Raw genomic sequence first — 21499 nt, 5'->3', positions numbered from 1 at the left:
TAAATGAGTCCGAGAGCAGAAAAGAAAAGATCAACAGAGGAAAGTTCAGGAGCCAAGGAGAAGGCCCATTCTTGGGGCCCTTCCTGGAGCCGGGACATAATTATACCCACCCGCTGGCTCTCAGAACCTGAGGAGTGGGGCTTTAAGCGAAAATAGAGCCTACAACTCTCCCGAAAGGAGAGAAAAGTCTTCCGGTCCCCTGAGAACCGGTCAGGCATCTTGAGGTGGGGTTCAAGAGGTGAGGGGCACTACCATGGTAGCATCAGGCTGGTTGACCCTCTGAGCCAGGGTCAGGGCCTGGACCTGTAGGGAGAGACCCTGCATTTGCTGAGCCAGGGTCTCAAGGGTGTCCATAGTAGTGTCAGGGACCAGGGTAAACTAGGTATATGGGCTTGTGATTATGTAATGAAGGGGGTAGCGAAACAGACAAGTGAGCCCTAATCTACCCGCCACTCAGTCCCTGTCTACTTGCAACGACCCGCCCTAGGCGACGGGGTACAACTGGGCGACGGTCCCTACGCTCAATAAGTGCACGACAGACAAACAGACAAGGGTACACAGAAGCTAAGGGAAATGGGGCAGTTGCCCACGGCAACACCGTGAGCAACAGGAGTAGTGAACGAGCCGAGTCAAACCAGGAGTGTACTAGGTACCAAACGCAGAGCAGGAGAGTAGTGAACAAGCCGAGTCAAACCAGGAGTGTACGAGGTACGAAACGCAGAGCAGGAGAGTAGTCAGTAAGCCAGGGTCAATATGTAGCAGGGAAAAATACTTCAAGAAGCTGCAGCAGGGCCAGGAAACCAACAGAGAAGAATCACAAGCAAGGAGGAACAGGAAAGGCAGGTATAAATAGACAGAGGGCGGGAGCTAGCTCCGTCTGGCCAGGCTGTGATAGGCTCTCCCACTCCTAAGCCTGCCATCCTGAGTGGTGGAAGATGGAGTCAGTCTCACAGACATAGAAGCAGGTGCAGACTGATTACCTATGGGCGTTGACACAGAAGCTGTGCCTGGCAGATCCTTTACATCCACAAGGAATAAAGAAGAAAAAGCCCCTAACATTTGTAAAGCAACTTCTCTGTAATATACGGTAATACCCCATATTTGGGCATAAACTGCCGTTTGGGCACATGGCAGAAGAGAAGGAGCACCATTTGGCTTTTGGAGTACAGATTTTGCTGGATTGATTTCTTGGCACCATGTCGCTTTTGCAAAGCCCCGAAGGTACCAGTACAATGGAAACTACCCAAAAGTGACTCCATTTACGAAACTACACCCCTTGGGGTATTCATCTAGGGGTGTAGTAAGCATTTTAACCACACAGGTTTTTCATAGATTTTATATAATAAAAACAATCCCTTTTCTTCAATAAGACGTAGCTTTAGTTTAACATTTTTCATTTTCTCAACAAATAAAGGAAAAAAAGAACCCCAACATTTGTAATTTCTCCCGAGTACGGCAATATCCTATATGTGGTCATAAACTGCTGTTCGGGCACACAGAGCCCCTGTGGAATCAAAACAATGGAAACCCCCCAGGAGTGACCCCATTTTGGAAATACAACCATCAAGTTATTCACCTAGGGGTGTAGTGAGCATGTTAACCCCGCAGGTGTTTAGCTGAAATTTGTGTGCACTCGATGTTTCAGAGTGAAAATGGCAATTGTTCCATAGATATGACAATATGTGGTGCCCAGCTTGTGTCACCATAACAAGGAAGCTCTCTAATTATTATGCTGTGTTTCCCAGTTTTAGAAATACCCTACATATGGCCCTAATCTTTTGCCTGGACATTCGACCAGGCTCAGGAGTGAATGAGTACCATGCGAAATTGAGGCCTAATTTGGCGACTTACAAAGTATTGGTTCACAATTGCAGAGGTTCTGATGTGAAATAATAAAAGAAACCCCTGAGAAGTTACCCCATTTTGGAAACTACACCCCTCAAGGCATTTATTAAGGGGTGTAGTGAGCATTTTCACCCCACAGGTCTTTTCCATAAATGAATGCGCTGCGGATGGTGCAAAGTAAAAATTTAAATTTTTCTCTAGATATTCCATTTCAGTGGCAAATATGTCGTGCCGAGCTTGTGTCATTGGAGACACAAACCCCAAAAATTGTTAAAAGGGTTCTTCCGGGTATGGCAATGCCATGTATGTGGAAGTAAACAGCTGTTTGGGCACAGTGTAGGGCTCAGAATGGAGGGAGCGCCATTTGGCTTTAGGAGGGCGGATTTTTTTTGGTAGTAGTTTTGTTTGGAGTTTTACTGGCATTTCAGTTTTTAATGTGGGGTTACATGTAAGCTGGGCAGAGAACATCAGGGGTATAGTCATGGGGTATAATAATGGGGTAAAAAAAGCAATAAAATAATCCATAGATGTGTGTTAACGCTGCGACAAAATCCTTTCTGCACAGGCCGGTGTCGCAATGATAAATATCCTTTCTTATCCCTGTTTTGATCCACACTAATTTTAGGGCCTTGATAAATCTCCTAGAAACAGAAGAAATGTTCCCTTTGGACCTGCACAACTGCACATTTTTATTTGCTGACTTATTGGAGCTTTAACTTATTTTATTCATAGACGTAGTGGTATGAGGACTGTTTTTTTTGCGGGTTGAGTTGTAGTTATTACTGGCATTTTTTACATGCAAATTTTTATTTATTTTTTTAATATCACTTTTTATCCTATTTTTTGGGAGGCAAGGGGACCCAAAAAAAGCAATTCTGGTATAGTTCTTTTGGGTTGTTTTTTTTACAGCGTGTGTTATAAATTACATGTTCACTTTATTCTGCGGGTCAGTATGATTATAGCGATACCAAATTTATATCCTTTTTTTATGTTTTACAACTTATTTTTACTTTTGTAAAAATAATGTATTTTTTCTGTCGCCATGTTGTGAGAACCATAACTTTTACATTTTTTGATCGACGGAGCTGCATGAGGGCTTGTTTTTTGCGAGATGAGCTATATCGTAATTTTTGGACTATAAGACGCAGTTTTTCTCTTAGAATCTGAGCTGCGGCTTATCTCCGGAAGGCAAACAGATGCCAGGAGGAGGAGACTGTCCTTGCAGTTCATTGTAATGGAAGCAGCATGTCTTGTGCTGTGTGTAAAAGATCTCTGAGTTATCTGCTCACTGAACAGTCACATCTTACAGACAGAATTCTGTCATCTCACTGTTCAGTGAGCAGATAACACAAACAGTTGTACACACAGCACAGTAAACTATCTATGCAGGTACTGATCGACAAGGATCTTCTAGCCAAGCCCCCTCATGTACATAGCCGTAAGAAGAGCAGATTCAACACCATTAACCCCTGCCTCTCCACGTCTCTGATGTTTGGTGAGTTCAGGGGAGGGTGAGAGCCCTATAGCTGCCAATGTCTTGTATTTCTGTGTCTGACATTGTTATGGGGCATTGTGGTACCCTATTGTCTCAATATTACCCAGGAAATGTAGAGTTAAAGGCAAAACCTTTTTTTTTTCTCCTCTTTTACGCTACAATTTATGGGTGCGTCTTATGGTCCAGTGCGGCCTATAGTCCGTAAAATACGGTAGTTTTTATAGGCACCATTTTTGGAATTATGCGACTTTTTGATAATTTTTTATTCCAATTATTCTAGGGCAAAGTGACCAAAAAACAGGAATTCTGGCATTGTTTTTTTAAGGTTTCTTTTTACGCCGTTCACCGCGTGGAATAAATAACATATTTGTATAGTTCAGGCCGTTACAGACGCGGTGATACCAAATATGTTTTGGTTTATAGATTTTTTGAATAATAAAGGACTTGATCTGGGAAAAAGGGCTTTTGTGTTTTATTTTATTACTTGAAACTTTTATTTAACTTTTTACAACTTTTTATTTTTACACTTTTTTTTTAGTCCCACTAGGGGATTTGAAGGTCCAACTGTCAGGTTTTTTTCTAATACATTGCACGTAATGGCAGAGCAGGAGGCCTTTGTTAGGCCTCATGTTGCCATAGCAGCAGTCAGCAGCCCTGCAATGCGATAGCAGGACTGACGATCTGCTGGCAACCTCTAAGATTCATCGATCGCTGCATCTAAGGGGTTAATGGCAGGGATCGGAGCTAGTTCCGGTTCCTGCCGTTACAGGTGTATGTCAGCTGTAACATACAGCTCATATCCACCGCTGATGATGCCGGCTCAGCTCCTGAGCCGGCGCCATCTTGCCGACGGCTGCAGAAGAATTTTAGGCCCCACCTCCAAGTCGGGCCTGAATGACTTCCGTACTAGGCAGATCGGGAGGCCAGTATTAGGCCTCCGGTTGCCATTGCAGCCACCGGCACCCCAGCAATTTAATTGCTGGTGTGCCGATGAGCTGCAAACCCCTTAAATGCAGCGATTGCTTTTGAGCGCTGCATTTAAGGGGTTAATGTCGGGGTTCGAAGCTAACTTTGGTCCCCGCCATTACCCCAGGGTGTCAGCTGTAACATTCAGCTGACACCCGAGGATGATGACACAGACTCGGCTTCTGAGCCTGTGGCATCCATTTGTCATATGGATACGGCAAAATGTGGGATGCACTAGCTTTTGCATGACGTATCCATACGACAAATGTCAGGAAGGGGTTAAATACTAAATACAGGGTGGGCCATTTATATGGATACACCTAAATAAAATGGAAATGGTTGGTGATATTAACTTCCTGTTTGTGGTACATTAGTATATGGGAGGGGGGAAACTTTTCAAGCTGGGTGTTGACCATGGTGGCCATTTTGAAGTCGGCCATTTTGTATCCAACTTTAGTTTTTTTAATGGGAAGAGGGTCATGTGACACATCAAACTTATCGAGAATTTCACAAGAAAAACAATGGTGTTCTTGGTTTTAACGTTACTTTATTCTTTCATGAGTTATTTACAAGTTTCTGACCACTTGTAAAATGTGTTCAAAGTGCTGCCCATTGTGTTGGATTGTCAATGCAACCCTCTTCTCCCACTCTTCACACACTGATAGCAACACCGCAGAAGAAATGCTAGCACAGGCTTCCAGTATCCGTAGTTTCAGTTGCTGCACATCTCATATCTTCACAGCATAGTCAATTGCCTTCAGATGACCCCAAAGATAAAAGTCTAAGGGGGTCAGATCGGGAGGAATTTCTTCTGCGGTGTTGCTATCAGTGTGAAAAGAGTGGGAGAAGAGGGTTGCATTGACAATCCAACACAATGGGCAGCACTTTGAACACATTTTATAAGTGGTCAGAAACTTGTAAATAACTCATGAAAGAATAAAGTAACATTAAAACCAAGCACACCATTGTTTTTCTTGTGAAATTCTCGATAAGTTTGTGTCACATGATCCTCTTCCCATTGAAAAAACTAAAGTTGGATACAAAATGGCCGACTTCAAAATGGTCGCCATGGTCAACACCCAGCTTGAAAAGTTTCCCCCCTCCCATATACTAATGTGCCACAAACAGGAAGTTAATATGACCAACCATTCCCATTTTATTTAGGTGTATCCATATAAATGGCCCACCCTGTACATTTCTCTAAACATGAATGGGAACCACCTGTCACTAATTACATCAATAAAAAACATCTGTTACCAATTTAAATCAACCAATCATATACATATAATAAATCCCCAGCCAATCATATGGATAACAAATACATGTCATGTGATCACAAAACATGTGTAACAAATAATTAACATATAAATAAATAATACTTATACTAATGTAAATATATCCATATAATTACAATGATGTCAGGGGCTCCAGCTTACGCTCTGGCTCAGGATTCTGCTCCTAGAGAGAGCCCCAATGGCGCTATCTACAAGGAGGGTATGGCGCATTTTCAGGTTGGGGTGTGTGTGGCTGTATCTACAGTAAGCACTGTGGTACTATCTACAGGGGCATTGCGGCACAATATACAAGGAAACTGGTGTTTTCAGGGGATTGGGACAAAAAAAACCTGACAAATTAAAGAGGCTCTGTCACCAGATTATCAAATCCCTATCTCCTATTGCATGTGACTGGTGCTGCAATGTAGATAACAGTAAAGTTTTTTTTTTTTTTTAAAACGATTATTTTTGGCCAAATTATGAGCAATTTTATATTTATGCAAATGAGCCTTTCTAATGGACAACTGGGCGTGTATTGTGTTTATAACATCTGGGCGTGTTTACTTGTTTTACTAGCTGGGCATTGTGAATAGAAGTGTTTGTCAGCATCATATGTCAGCATCATACACTTCTATTCACAACGCCCAGTTAGTAAAACAAGTAAACACGCCCAGATGTTACAAACAAAATACACGCCCAGTTGGAAATAAGAGAAAACACGCCCAGTTGTCCATTAGAAATATAAAATTGCTCATAACTTGGCCAAAAATGATTGTTTTTTAAAAAAAAACAACTTTACTATTATCTACATTGCAGCGCCGATCACATGCAATAGGAGATAGGGATTTGATAATCTGGTGACAGAGCCTCTTTAAATCCATCCGTTTTTTTAACGGCTATGGAAAACGAATGACAAACGGCAATTAAAACCTGTCGGACAAACTTGAAATGGATGAAAATTTGGAGACACTGACAGTTGATGCGTTTTTAATGGCCATTTTTTTTCCACTGTTGTGTGAAGATAGCCTTAATTGAATTCAGGTGTTTCATGAAGTCCCATTACTACAGGTGGGTGTATAAAATCCAGAACTTCTCCATGCAGTCAGACTTTACAAACATTTGTGATAGAATTGGTCATTGTAAAGAGCTCACTGAATTCCAGCGTGGTCCTGTAATAGGACGCCACCGTTGTAACAAGTCAGTTCCGTAAATTGGTTTAGGTACCACAGAAGACCAGTTACAGAGCGGGGTCACCGAGTGCTGCGGAGCATAATGTATAAAACTCCCCAACGCCCGATGACTCAATAACTGCAGCGCTCCAAACCTCCTCTGGTATCAACATCCGCACAAAGATTGTGTGGCGGAAGCTTCATGGCATGGGGACCAACTCCATATTAGTGCCTATGGATTTAGAATAGGATGTCATAGAAGCTCCTGTAGGTCTAAAGCAGGGGTCTCAAACTCGGCCGGGTAAGTGGGCCGCATATAGAAAAAATGGGAAGTTGACGGGCCGCATTACTTTCAAATTTGATACAATACAAAATTATTTTTAATCAATTAGTTATTTGAACTACTATAACACTACATTACTATAATAATAGTGCTAGGTTTAAAATTTGAGATATTTCTCCGCGTGCTTATTTCAACAATCCAGCTTTCCAGTTTAAGTGTCGCTAAATGCAGTCCGGCGGCTCAGTTAGCACACATGTCAAGATTGGGCAGCCCCTTTTTAGATAGTGCCGCGGTGCCCTCTGTGGATGCTGCCACAGTGCCCTCTGTGGATGCTGCCGCAGTGCCCTCTGTGGATGCTGCCGCAGTGCCCTCTGTGGATGCTGCCGCAGTGCCCTCTGTGGATAATGCAACACACCCCTAGATAAGGCCACAGTGCCCTCTGTAGATAAGGCCACAGTGCCCTCTGTAGATAAGGCCACAGTGCCCTCTGTAGATAAGGCCACAGTGCCCTCTGTAGAGAAGGCCACAGTGCCCTCTGTAGAGAAGGCCACAGTGCCCTCTTTAGAGAAGGCCACAGTGCCCTCTGTAGAGAAGGCCACAGTGCCCTCTGCAGATAATGCAACACACCCCTAGATAATGCCAGTGTCCTATTCAGATACTGCCACACACCCACTTGTAGATAATGCCACAGTGCCCTCTGTAGAGGCTGCCACAGTGCCCTCTGTAGAGGCTGCCACAGTGCCCTCTGTAGAGGCTGCCACAGTGCCCTCTGTAGAGGCTGCCACAGTGCCCTCTGTAGAGGCTGCCAAAGTGCCCTCTGTAGAGGCTGCCCCAGTGATGTCAGGGGCTTGCCCAGAGCTGGAGTCCCAGGCAGAGCGCTAGTAGGCTCTTCCTGGGACTCCAGCTGTGCTCCTGACATCACTGGGACTCCTGCTCTGGGGAAGCCCCTGACATCATTGTCGATGTATGGACAGCGATGTCAGAGGCTTCCCCGGAGTCCCGGAGCAGAGCCGATAATAGCGCTCTGCCAGGGACTCCGCTCTGGGGAAGACCCTGACACATTGTCCATATATGGGCAGATATGTCAGGGAATTCCGCAGCATCCCGGAGCAGAGCCTATACTAGCGCTCTGCCCGGGACTCCACTATGGGGAAGACCCTGACACACTGTCCACATATGGGCAGATATGTCAGGGAATTCCACAGAGTCCCGGAGCAGAGCCTGTACTAGCGCTCTGCCCGGGACTCCGGCTCTGGGGAAGACTCAGACATCGCTGTTCATATGTGGACAGCGATGTCAGGGAATTCCACAGAGTCCCGGAGCAGAGCCGACACCAGCGCTCTGCTCGGGACTCCGGCTCTGGGGAAGCTCCCGACATCGCTGTTCATATGTGGACAGCGATGTCAGAGAATTCCACAGAGTCCCGGAGCAGAGCCGACACCAGCGCTCTGCTCGGGACTCCGGCTCTGGGGAAGCCCCAGACATCGTTGTTCATATGTGGACAGCGATGTCAGGGAATTCCACAGAGTCCAGGAGCAGAGCAGACACCAGCGCTCTGCTCCCCTCTGGGCAAGACCCTGACACACTGTCCATATATGGGCAGCGATGTCAGGGAATTCCACAGAGTCCCGGAGCAGAGCCGACACCAGCGCTCTGCTCGGGACTCCGGCTTTGGGGAAGCCCCAGACATCGCTGTTCATATGTGGACAGCGATGTCGGGGAATTCCAGAGTCTCGGAGCAGAGCCGATACTAGCGGCTGTGTCCCGCGGGCCGCAGATGACAGCCCCAGGGGCAGCATGCGGGCCGCGTGCTTGAGACCCCTGGTCTAGAGTATGGGTGTCCCAAAACTATTGTCCATATAGTATATTAAGGAAATAGGACAAGAACAAGTGTTCTATAGATCTTCACCTTTATCTAATCCACAGTCATGCTCTTTCTCAATATCAAAAATGAATCGAATACGACAGTGGCATATTTAAACCATGAGGGAGGCACCAGGTCAGATTTACTGATGGCCCTCTCAACGAAGATCTATACCCTAGTGGAACATCATCCATTGTCCCTTTCAACAATTTACATGGGCAGGGACAATCAAATTGACTGGGTTCTGAATCGAGTTCTGCTTAGGAAGTCTGCAGTGGTCATTCAATCCAGCTATCTTTCAGATAATCGTATCCAGAAGGGTAACTCCCTCCATAGATCGTTTTGCTACCAGAGAGAACAGGAAGGGCTGAAGATTCTTTTCCATAAACACCTCGTATTACTCCTTAGTAATAGATGCTCTAGCCCAATGCTGGAGTCGTCAACAAAGTTATCCATTCCCTTCACTGTGTCTTCTACTTAGGCCGGATTCACACGAGCGTTGCGTTTTTGCGCACGCAAACAACGCGGCGTTTTGCGCGCGCAAACACCATTTGACAGCTGCGTGTGTCATCCGTGTCTGATGCGCGGCTGCGTGATTTTCGCGCAGCCGCCATCATAGAGATGAGTCTAGTCGACGCCCGTCACTGTCCAAGGTGCTGAAAGAGCTAACTCTTTCAGCACCCTCGACAGTGAATGCCGTGAAAAAAAGAAAAAGTTCGTACTTACCGAGAACTTCCCGGCCGTTGCCTTGGTGACGCGTCCTTGGTGACGCGCCTCTCGACATCGGGCCCCACCTCCCTGGATGACGCGCCAGTCCATGTGACCGCTGCAGGCTGTGCTTGGCCTGTGATTGGCTGGAGCTGTCACTTGGCCTGAATTGTCATCCCGGGAGGTCAGACTGGAGGAAGACGCCGGGAGTTATCGGTAAGTCAGAACTTCTTTTTTTTTTTTTTTACAAGTTCATGTTTATTGGGATCGGTAGTCACTGTCCATGGTGCTGAAACAGTTTAACTCTTTCTGCACCATGGACAGTGACTATCTCCTGACGTCGCGTACCGATAATTTTTTTGCCGGGTTCGGCCAAATCGAGTTCGGCCGAACCCGGTGAAGTTCGGTTCGCTTGTCCGGCTTCGCTAATCGCAAAGACACTCCGTTTGGATGTTCGGAAACAGAAAAGCACGTGGTGCTTTTCTGTTTACATTCATCCTTTTGACAGCTGTTGCGCAAACACGCAGTTCGCACGGAAGTGCTTCCGTGCGACATGCGTGGTTTTCATGCACCCATTGACTTCAATGGGTGCGTGATGCGTTGAAAACGCAGAATCAACGGACATGTCGTGAGTTTTTTGCAACGGAGCAACGCTGCGCAAAAAAGGCTGCCATGTCTGCACGGCCCCATTGACTAATATAGCTACGGGCAACGCACGTGAAAATCACGCGCGTTGCACGCGCGTATTTTACGTTCGTCTGAATAAGCCCTTAGGGTGATAAAGAAGATCATGGCCAAAGAGACCCTGGTACACATGGTTGAGAAAAATTGCATCATATCAGCCATGATTTCTCCCAGACATGCCAGATCTACTGTTCTAGGGTCCAGTAGGTCACCCCTAAATATCCAAACTACATCTAACAGCCTGTGTGTGTAGTGAATCTTTTTCCCCATAGAACATCCTGAATTTTTTGGCTTCATTCACACGAGCGTGGCAGATTTACACGCTTAAAAAAACGTGTGTAAATCTGTCCGTGTGTGTTGCGTTTTGCATCAGTGTGCTTTGCGTGTGGCATGTGTTTCTCACACACTTGCAAGCACTTCTATTTTTTTTTTATGTAATTGATGCGTGAAACACCGACAACACACGGATGTGGGTCCGTGTGCTGTCAGTCGGTTTCACGCACCCATTGACTTCAATAGGTGACTAGGTGCGTGAAAACGCACTAATATAGGACATGCAATGAGTTTCACGCAACGGATGTGTTAATAGCCCCATTGAAATCAATCATTGTTTCAACGCACAGCACACGGACAAGAATCACGCTCGTCTGAATGAGCCCTAAGTGGTATGATACAAGGTGCTGGACACCTTTAGTACATATTCTGATTGATAACCGCACTCTGTATATTCCATTACATCCTAAAGGTGTTCTATAAAATTGAGATCTGGTGACTCTGCATCCATTAGGATATACAGATCTCATTGTCATGTCCGTGAATTCAGCCTGAGATGTGTCCTTTGTCTCATGGCACATTATCTTGTTAAATATAGACTGTGGCTATGATTAGATTGTCAATAACGATATTTAGTTCTTGTTTTATTATTGATGTCAAATTGGTATTGAAGGGTCAAATGTGTTGGAAGAGGACAGGCTTAATTGCCTGACAAGGTTATGCTTTTCAAATTATTTTGTTATATCAAAACAAGTTTTATGTAATACAAAAATCAAGTCATCTATTTTTAATCCTAACAGAAAATTTCTCTGAGGGAAACTTCATGTCATCACTAAATTGTAAAGTAAAAGATGAAGATATCATGCAGCAGTCTTCAGGAGAAAACCTCATTACCCTCAATGTACATCCAGGACTTCACAGTATAGATCTATCATATAATTCCCCTAACCATGAGGAACCTTCTCCGGACCAATCACCGATTACCACAAGTACAGGTCGTAAAGTGGGTAAAAGGTCAAAAAGCTCTGGTTGTTTTACACATGGAAGTCACACAGGGGAGAAGCCATACTCTTGTTCAGAATGTGGGAAGTGCTTTACTCATAAATCAAGTCTTGTTACACATGAGAGAATTCACACAGGAGAGAAGCCATATTCATGTTCAGATTGTGGGAAATGCTTTACATATAAATCAAGTCTTGTAATACATGAGAGAATTCACACAGGGGAGAAGCCATTTTCTTGTTCATTGTGTGGGAAGTGCTTGACTGATAAATCAAGTCTTGTTAGACATGAGAGAATTCATACAGGACAGAAGCCTTATTCATGTTCCCTATGTGGGAAATGTTTTATTAATAAATCACATCTTGTTATTCATGAAAGAATTCACACTGGAGAGAAGCCGTATTCATGTTCATTATGTGGAAAATGTTTTATAAATAAATCAAGTCTTGATATACATGAGAGAATTCACACAGGAGAGAAACCGTACTCGTGTTCAGAATGTGGGAAGTGCTTTAAGGAGAAATCAAGTCTTGTTAGACATGGGAGAAGTCACACAGGAGAGAAACCATATTCATGTTCAGAATGTGGGAAGTGCTTTATTACTAAAGCCAGACTTCGGGATCATCATAGAATTCACACAGGAGAGAAGCCATACTCCTGTTTAGAATGTGGGAAATGTTTTACAGATAAATCAAATCTTGTTACACATGAGAGAATTCACACAGGAGAGAAACCATTTTCATGTTCAGAATGTGGAAAATGCTTTACAAATAAATCACATCTTGTTACACATGAGAGAAGTCACACGGGAGAGAAGCCATACTCTTGTTCAGAATGTGGGAAATGTTTTAGTACTAAAGCCAGACTTGGAGATCATCAAAGAAGTCACACAGGGGAGAAGCTGTTTTGATGTTCTATATGTGGAAAATATTTTACAAGGAAATCGGTTTTTAACTCCTCAGAGAATTTACATACCGATCATATTCTCGTTTGGAATGTGGAAAATGTTCTAAGAGCAATAAAAGATTTTCAACACATTAGGGAATTTATAGACCTTATACAGCCAATAAGTGTTTCTTTTTTGGGGTGGAATTAGCCTGGATCTGCCAAACGTCCAAAATATATTTACCGGAGTTCAATTGTGACCGGGATCCGTGAAGAAAAAGTATTGTGACTATAAGGAAGAAAAGAGCCTTGTTTACATACAAAGCAGAGAAGCTGAATTGTCACCATTAACCTCGCTTCTTATTACTGTATTCATAAATTCACCCACACTGCAGGAGAATCCAGAGTGATCACTTCAGAGATAAAAAGCACACAATGGTGCAACCTAGGGGATCATCTCAAGAGACGTTGGAGAAGCAGGAATGTGAATGTAGTACACTCGCCTATCGGTGTCGTGCTAGGCGCACGACAACCAAGTCGCCAAAAAAAAAAAAATGTAGAGTCCAAGTGATAGTTTGGGAGACTGCTAGCCACAGGTCTTTCTGGGTGAAGAACTTGTCCCAGCGAGAGAGAGATGTGCTATCGGATGCTAGATGCACAAAGAGGTCCTAAATGCAAGATAGCGGAAACTGACCCTTGCGGAGGTACTGTTCCCTTGACGGTAATTAATCTGGTGATTTGCTTGAACTTGGTAAAAAAATTGTGCACAGGAGATTTTTAGAATGAGGATAATCGATGCATAATCCAAGTCTGGGAGATGCTTCCTTAGAAGCCAAGTCATAGAGGGTGGATCTATTTCAGTTTGTGCTCCGTTCCCTCGGTGTCCTCCTCCTCTGCTCCGCTCACCAAACCTGGTGAGCAGGGCCTAAGAGGCCACTGTGGAAACAGAGCTGTCTGAATTAGATCCACCCTCTATGACTTGACTTCTAAGAAAGCATCTCCCAGACTTGGATTATGCATCATTTAAAAAAAATCCTCTCCTTTTCATCATTTTTACCAAGTTTGTCATAGTCTCGTGTGGATCAATTACTGTGATTTCCTGCTGATCAATCTTTATATTTCAGCAAAAAAAAATAAGCGACTGCAGCTTCTAACCATCAGCAGACTGCCTGGAGTTACATTTGGATAGTGAAATCACAGCACCTTAACAAAACAGAGAGATAAAGTGGCTCAGCAGTCTCAGGATCTGCTTAATAAACGTCAAGGGAACAGCGCATCCGCATGGGTCAGTTTTGCGTTATCTTGCACTCAGAACCTCTTTGTGTACCTAGCATCCGATATCACAGAGAATCGAGAGTGACATACTGAAAGTAAGGACACCCCATGTAAAATATTATTTATTCTAAAAGATGAAATACAAGACTTAATAAATCACATTATACAGTGGTTTAATTATATACACGTGTCATAAAATCATACACCACAAATGCATTTACAATGAAGACGTGTGAATCTACTTTACAACTTTGTAAATAAACAAAATAACCACCATCCCTTAATAACATCTAATAAAATATTACAACATAATCGGTGTCATAAGCGATTAAACCTCTGTTTCGTCCCTGCTTTCATGTATTCAGAATATATCTAACTTTCCCACTGTGCCTAAATGACCAGATAAAAAATTGATACGAAGCAGTTGTTGTTTAATGTACCAGTGTGTGAATCGAAATTCTTCATGTATTTTTTTTTCCCATGTTATCAATGATGTTGACCCAGTAAAGATACCCCATGTGGAGAATATATATATATTTTTATTTCAGTGGTTTTAATTTTGCATGGAACTTATTCATTTGCAATATTCAATTCAGTTTGCCTAGTTGATTTTTGACACTCTATGTCATATCTAATTGTGTAAGATTGTCTATTTGGCCACAGCTGACCAATAAAATTGAAACAGGTTTTTGATGCTTGGCGAAAAGTTTTTAAAGATCTGACTGTGTGAGGATACCAATGCCCATTCAATGTTCAACTTCATTTTCTAGGAAAATAGATGTAAACTTCCCCAGAATTGTATAATTTTGTCTTGTGGAGTATTTAGATGCCGTAGAGCCTTTAAAACTAATATCGTTGGAGGCAATTCCATCCTCCGGCTGGTATTTAATAGGTCAAAAATAAGAAAGGGAAGGGGATAATAGTGGTAAAGGAAATTGTGACGTGAGGATTTTGTTAAAATTTTAAGACTACACTTTTAGAAGGAATTTCTTTTAATTACTATGTGTTTTTAAAGCATGTCTAACTTTTCAGGTGACTTTTAGAATAAGAATTCATATGTGTGTACAGGAGGAATAACACTATTTCTGGCCATTATATGAGTTGTATTCTGCTTTTTTTTTTTTACCATTTTTCCCATCTGGGGTGACATAGAAATCTTACCAGCAGCCTGTGTCTTTCTCACTCTGCTCCTTCTTCCTCCCCCTGCTCCATGTCTATAGACTTGTATGCAGCCTGTCTGTTGCTGACGCTCTCTTTCTTCTCCCCCCTCTACCTTCGACATAGACTTGAGAAGGCAGGCAGTGAAGACACACCCCCACCTTCTGCAGTCCGTCAATTCTGCTCTGTAACCAGGGACGGAATTTGCTTTACGACCGGGTGGACAGCAGATTACAGGAATGTAGACACCTTATGGCAGTAACTTCACACAAAATTTAAATGGATAAAAGATTAGCATAAGTAGTTTAAAAAGTTAGTGTCCATGTAAGCAACTTTCAAATTTGCTTTTAAAAATAATATTGTTCCGCTGAACTGACTACTGTCACAATCACAGGGTATGTGGACCCACTAGGCCGCTCCGCCTTAGTGGAGAGGCTGCTTGCCAAGTCACAGTCTATGCAAGAGTCAATACAAGTTCGTAGCACAAAGGTACCTAAAATAGTCCAGACAGTGAGTGGCCGAGGCTTTAGCACGGATGGAGGTGGGTGCAGCAGATTACACCAGATGTGGCGGATGACAGCAGGTTGCGCCAGACGTGGCGTATAACACTGGATGTGGTAGATCACACAGGACGTGGCAGATTACACTGGATGTGACAGATGACCCCAGGTGTAGCAGGACATGACTCCAACACTAACAGGCTCAGGAACAAGGGCACAGCACAGGATACTTGTAGCAGGGCATGAAAAACAACGGGAACAGGATAACACTAAGGAACCATTTGCAAGACTGACAGGAATAATAACAACGCTCAGGCAAAGATCAGTAGGGCTGGACACTTTTTATAGTTCAGGGTGATCAGTGAATAATTAATTATTTACATATCCACGCGCTGGTACTTTATGGCCGGGAACCAGCGCACGCGCGCCCTCTAGTAATCACTAAGGGACAGAGCGGGCGCATGTGCCGACGTCTCTGGGGAGGAAGACGCCGGCAGGAAGAGGAAGATCTGCAGGAGGCAGGTAAGTGAGGGTCGCGGTCCGTGGCCGTAACAGTACCCCCCCTTCCCCCCCCCCCCCGATTACGCCCTCTTTTCTTGGGTCCAGAGCGAGAGAGGAATTTTTTAATGAGGGTAGGGCCATTGACGTTCTCCTCTGGCTCCCAAGATCTCTCCTCAGGACCAAACACTCTCCAGTCCACCAAATAGAAAGTCCTTCCTCCTACCCTCTTGTGGTCCAGAATCTCCTTCACCTCGAATACCTCAGAAGAACCACTGGGAGCAACTGCAGACCTAGGAGCTTTACTGTAGCAGTTCAGGACCACGGGTTTAAGGAGGGACACATGGAACGAGTTGGGAATCTTCAGAGTAGGAGGCAACCAAAGTTTATAGGATACTGTGTTGATCCGCTGTAGGACCAAGGAACCTAGGAGCAAACTTGTGAAAAGGCATCTTGAGTTGAATGTTTCACGAGGACAGCCGCCAGACCTTGACTCCAGGAGAGAATTGAGGGGGAATTTTCCTTTTATCTATCGGCATGCTTTTTCATGTGGTCCACTGCTTGGAGAATCGCAGCCTTAGATTGCTGCGAGATGTGAGCAAAAGAGCCAAATGAAGAGTTAGCTGCCGGTACTTGAGTCATGGCTGGCGTAGGAAGAGAAACGCGAGGATGCTGGCTGTACACAATGTAAAATGGAGGCGAGGTGGTAGATTTACTTGTGTGGTTGTATGAAAATTCCGTCCAAGCCAGGCGTTGCTCCCAATTGTCGTGTTGGGTGGAAACAAAGTGCCGAAGATAATTCTCTAAAATTTGGTTGGTGCTCTCCACTTGACCATTGGACTGAGGGTGATAGGCAGAAGAGAAGTCAAGGTTAACGTCCAACAGGTTGCACAGGACTCTCCAGAACTTGGATGTAAAAACTGTACACCCCGGTCTGAGACAATATGCAGAGGGAATCCATGTACCTGGAAGATGTGTATGAAATAAACAGGCTTGCCAGGCGAGGAGCAGACGGGAGGCCAGTCAGTGGAATAAAATGTGCCATCTTGGAGAAACGATCCACTACTACCCAGATTGTAGTACATTCAGCCGAGGGGGGAAGGTCAGTGATAAAGTCCATAGCTATATGCTGCCAAGGGGAATCAGGAACGGGCAGGGGAAGGAGCAGACCAGCAGGTTTGGAGCGGGAAGACTTGTTCGAGGCACAGTTCGTACATGAAGAGACATAGTCCACAACATCCTTAGGCAGCGTGGGCCACCAATACTGAGTCCAGGCTATGAAGTCCTGAGTCTTTCGAACACCAGAGTGCCCCGCCAATTTAGAGCTGTGTCTCCAGCGGAGAATTCTCCTCCTGTCTGTAAGGCAGACAAAAGTCTTTCCAGGAGGAATGTCTCTAATTTGCAACAGGCTAGCGACAATAATCCTAGACGGGTCTATAATATATTGGGGAATCTCTTTAGTCATGAATCTCAAAAGATCGAGACAGGGCGTGAGTCTTCACATTCTTATCAGCAGGACGGAAGTGAAGCAGGAATTGAAATCTAGCGAAGAACAATGACCACCTGGTTTGGCGAGGTTTTAGTCTTTGTACTGACTGTAAGTACGTAAGGTTCTTGTGATCCGTATAAATGATAATAGGGTGGACCGCGCCTTCCAGCAAGTGTCTCCATTCCTCTAATGCCAACTTGATGGCCAGCAACTCCCGTTCCCCGATGGAACAGTTACACTCTGCCGGAGAGAACAATTTCGACATGAAGACACAAACCACCATCTTGCCCTTAGAGTTCTTCTGACCTAGTAGTGCTCCTGCACCAACGGAAGATGCGTCCACTTCCAGAAGAAACTGCCGAGAAGCATCAGGGTGATGAAGAACAGAAGCTGAGGTAAAAACGCTCTTGAGGTTAGTAAATGCCCATTCTGTCTCTGGAGGCCAAACCTTGGCATTCGCCCCCTTCTTCGTGAGGGCCGAGATTGGGGCAGTCAGAGATGAGAAGTTCGGGATAAACTGCCGATAGAAGTTCACAAATCCCAGAAATCTTTGTATGGGCCGCAGGCCCTGTGGATGTGACCACTCCAAGATGGATCTCACCTTCCCTGGGTCTATCTTGAGGCCACGGTCAGACACGATGTAGCCCACGGCGCTGCTTAATGTAATTAGTTTAATAACGATGGATGCTACGCGTTTCGATACCGGACTGGCATCTTCATCAGGCATATCAAGGGGATAGTACAGAGGACACATATATATACACAAATGTACAAAATTGAAATCAAGCTCATTGGGCCAGTTCAGACCAGCCTCCTGGCCAGAAAAACCGCCAAAAAAAGCAGGTCAAAGTTCAGCAAATGTCATAACATAAAAAACATAATACAAAATGAAAAAATGGGGTGAATGCAATAACAAATGAATTGCTAACAGATAGTACATGTTATTAGATGTCACATTTAATATAGTGAATCTATGAACAAACTGATCCGTTCAGTTCCTGAACCAAAATGATTATCGGCATTCAGTACAAATAACATATTGTTTATACACGTGTTTTATATGTGGTATATGAAAGAAAAAAAAAAATTTTCCTCCTTATCTCTATTAATTTGGCAACCCCGTGGGAGTTTGCGTTGGGATTGGCAGCAGCTTATCTACTACGAATTACATGCCGGTAATTCACAACCTCATAGGTGAGCATTTATGTGCGTTATCTCCGCTTATGTTCTATTGATACCGCAAGTTTTGGCGCCGTGTCCTTTTTTGTTTCACTTTACGATGTAGCCCAGGAAGGGCAGAGAGCTTCTCTCAAACACACACTTCTCAATTTTTGCGTATAGACGGTTCTCCCTTAACAGCGACAGAACTTGGCGAACGTGCCTCCGATGCTTCATTAAATCCGGCGAGTAAATCAGGATATCGTCCAGATAGACCACTATACAGACATACAGCAGATCACGGAAAATGTCATTTAAAAATTCCTGGAACACAGCTGGAGTGTTACACAGGCCAAAGGGCATCACAAGGTATTCGTAATGGCCTTCTCTGGTGTTAAATGTGGTTTTCCATTAGTCTCCTCTGTGAATACAGATCTAGTTATATGCTCCACGTAGGTCCAGTTTTGTGAATACCTTGGCCCAAAGGATTCTGTCAAAAAGTTCTGAGACTAGCAGCAGGGGATACTTATTTTTAACAGTAATTCGGTTTAGACCCCGATAGTCGATACATGGCCGAAGAGATCCGTCCTTCTTTTTCACGAAGAAGAATCCGGCTCCGGCCGGGGAGGAAGACTTTCAGATGAACCCTCTTTCGAGATTCTCTTTAACGTAGGCAGACATGGCTTGGGTCTCTGGCAGGGAAAGAGGGTATATGCGCCCTCGAGGTGGTGAAGCGTCACTGACTAAATCCACCGGGCAGTCGTAGATGCAATGAGTAGGAAGAGTCTCTGCTTTCTTTTTACTGAAAACATCCGCAAAACTAGCATAATGAGAAGGTAAATCGGAGAGTGACTGAGGCAGTGGGGGCAAAACAGGGTGAATTTGTGACAGGCAATGGCTATGGCATCCGGGACCCCATTGGAGAACTTCTCCAGAACTCCAGTCGAGAACCGGAGTGTGTACCATGGCAGACCTAGCAGAATAGGGTTGATAGCTTTAGGTAACACAAGGAAGGCGATCTGTGACGAGTGAAGAGCTCCGATTTGTAGTGTCAATGGTTCCGTGATGAACACAATTCAATTTGATCGGGCAATGGTAGGCCATTTACAGAAGCAACAGCCAGACGTCTCTCCAGAAGAACTGTGGGTAGAAGTAAGCGATCCACTAGATCCTGCTGGATGAAATTTGCAGCTGCTCCGGAGTCAAGATGGGCAGAGGAGGAATGTGATGTCTCTCTGGAGATGATGGCCACAGGAATCGATAGTTTGGAAGAGGTTTTGACGTTTGGAGACGTCCCACCTAGAATTGCCTGTCCAACCAACCCTAGGTGTTGGAGTTTCCCGGTTTCTGTTGGCATTGACGCACAAAATGACCCTTAAGGCCACAATACAGGCAAACTCCAGAAGAGCGTCTGTGCTGTTTTTCTTTTTCGGACAACCTGACTCTGTCTACCTGCATGGGTTCTTCAGGTAGCGCGCCAGGGAAAAACAATAGTGGTCTCTGGACCGAGGGTGCTGGTCTGTGACCCCGGCTCTCCTGTCGAACCTCCTGAGTGGATCCCGGATCCTCATGTCAACCCGAGTGGCCAACAGGATGAGGGCATCCAAGCTAGAAGGAAGGTCGCGGGCTGCAAACTCGTCCTTGATGTGCTAGGACAGTCCCTGCCAAAAGGTCGCAACCAATGTCTCATTGTGCAATGCCAACTCTGCTGCCAGGGTACGGAAGGAGATAGCATACTCTCCTACTGTGGAGCCCTCTTGCTTGAGGGTTAGCAGAGTGGCTGCGGCAGAAGACGTTCAGCCCCGCTCCTCGATAACGGCACAGAAAGACTGCAGGAATAAGGCTAGGTCAGGGTATACAGGTCCTTGTTGTTCCAAGATGGGATTCGCCCATACTAGGGCCTTACCAGCGAGGAGGGAGATGATAAACACTACTTTGGCCTCCTCAGAGGGGAAGAGATGAGCTCGTAGCCTAAAATGAACTGTGCATTGGTTTATGAACCCTCTACAGGCTCTGGGATCACTGTCATAGCGAGGAAGAGGGAGGGAAACTGGATCCGGAACAAACGGAGAGCAACGGGCCGTGGAACAGCAACAGTCTCTGGAGGAAGAACCGGAGGTGGAACACTGAGTTGATCCAGGCGGCCATGATGGAATTTAAAGCCTCAACTAGTTGATCCTGACGTGTTCCTAGGTCATGCATCTCCGTCTGTATTTTTTTTTAACTGCGGTCTTGGGCTGGCCAGCGGGTTCCATGGCCTGAGCGTACTGTCATGATCACAGGGTATGTGGACCCACTAGGCCACTCCACCGTAGTGGAGAGGCAGCTGGCCAGGTCACAGTCTATGCAAGAGTCAATACAAGTTCGTAGCACAAGGGTACCTGAAATAGTCCAGGCCGAGGCTTTAGACTGATGGAGGTGGGCGCAGCAGGTTACGCCAGACGTGACGGATGACAGCAGGTGCAGCAGGTTGCTCCAGATGTGGCGGATAACACTGGATGTGGTAGATGACACTGGACGTGGTATATGACCGCAGGTGCAGCAGGACACGACTCCAACACAAACAGGCTCAGGAACAAGGACACAACACGGGATACAGGTAGCAGGGAACGGGAACAGTATAACATTAAGGAACCATTTGCAAGACTGACATGGGAATACTAACAACGATCAGGCAAGGATCAGAAGGGCAGGCCCTTTTTATAGCTCATATGCGCGCTGGCCCTTAAAGGCCGGGAGCTAGCCTGCACGCGCTCTCTAGCAGGATCACTACGGGAGAGAGCGGGCGCATGTGCCGACGTCTCTGGGAAGGAAGACGCCGGCAGGAAGAGGAAGATCTGCGGGAGGCCGGTAAGTGATGATCGCGGTCCATGACCGTGGCCATAATAACTACTTGTCTGAAAGCGGTTCCTGCGTGTCTTCAGCTAATATACATGCGTGTCTTCCGCTAATATACATATCATCAAAGTTCAT

The 21499-nt window shown here is 45.1% G+C and overlaps 2 protein-coding genes across 2 annotated transcripts in view; one reads left to right on the top strand and one right to left on the bottom strand.

The window, feature by feature from the left end:
• The window catches only part of LOC142660686 (uncharacterized), a 31455-nt gene extending 18120 nt beyond the window's left edge, over positions 1 to 13335 (top strand). The window contains exon 7 of the mRNA XM_075837501.1: positions 11362 to 13335. Within this exon, the coding sequence (XP_075693616.1) occupies positions 11362 to 12473 (1112 nt within the window). The 3' untranslated portion in view covers positions 12474 to 13335. The remainder of the gene's footprint in view (positions 1 to 11361) is intronic.
• Positions 1 to 21499, bottom strand: part of LOC142654474 (uncharacterized) — a 1458099-nt gene that overhangs the window by 1314998 nt on the left and 121602 nt on the right.

This window comes from Rhinoderma darwinii, chromosome 1, assembly GCF_050947455.1.
Source record: "Rhinoderma darwinii isolate aRhiDar2 chromosome 1, aRhiDar2.hap1, whole genome shotgun sequence".
NCBI lineage: Eukaryota > Metazoa > Chordata > Amphibia > Anura > Rhinodermatidae > Rhinoderma > Rhinoderma darwinii.
This window is presented reverse-complemented; position numbering and strand designations above follow the sequence as displayed.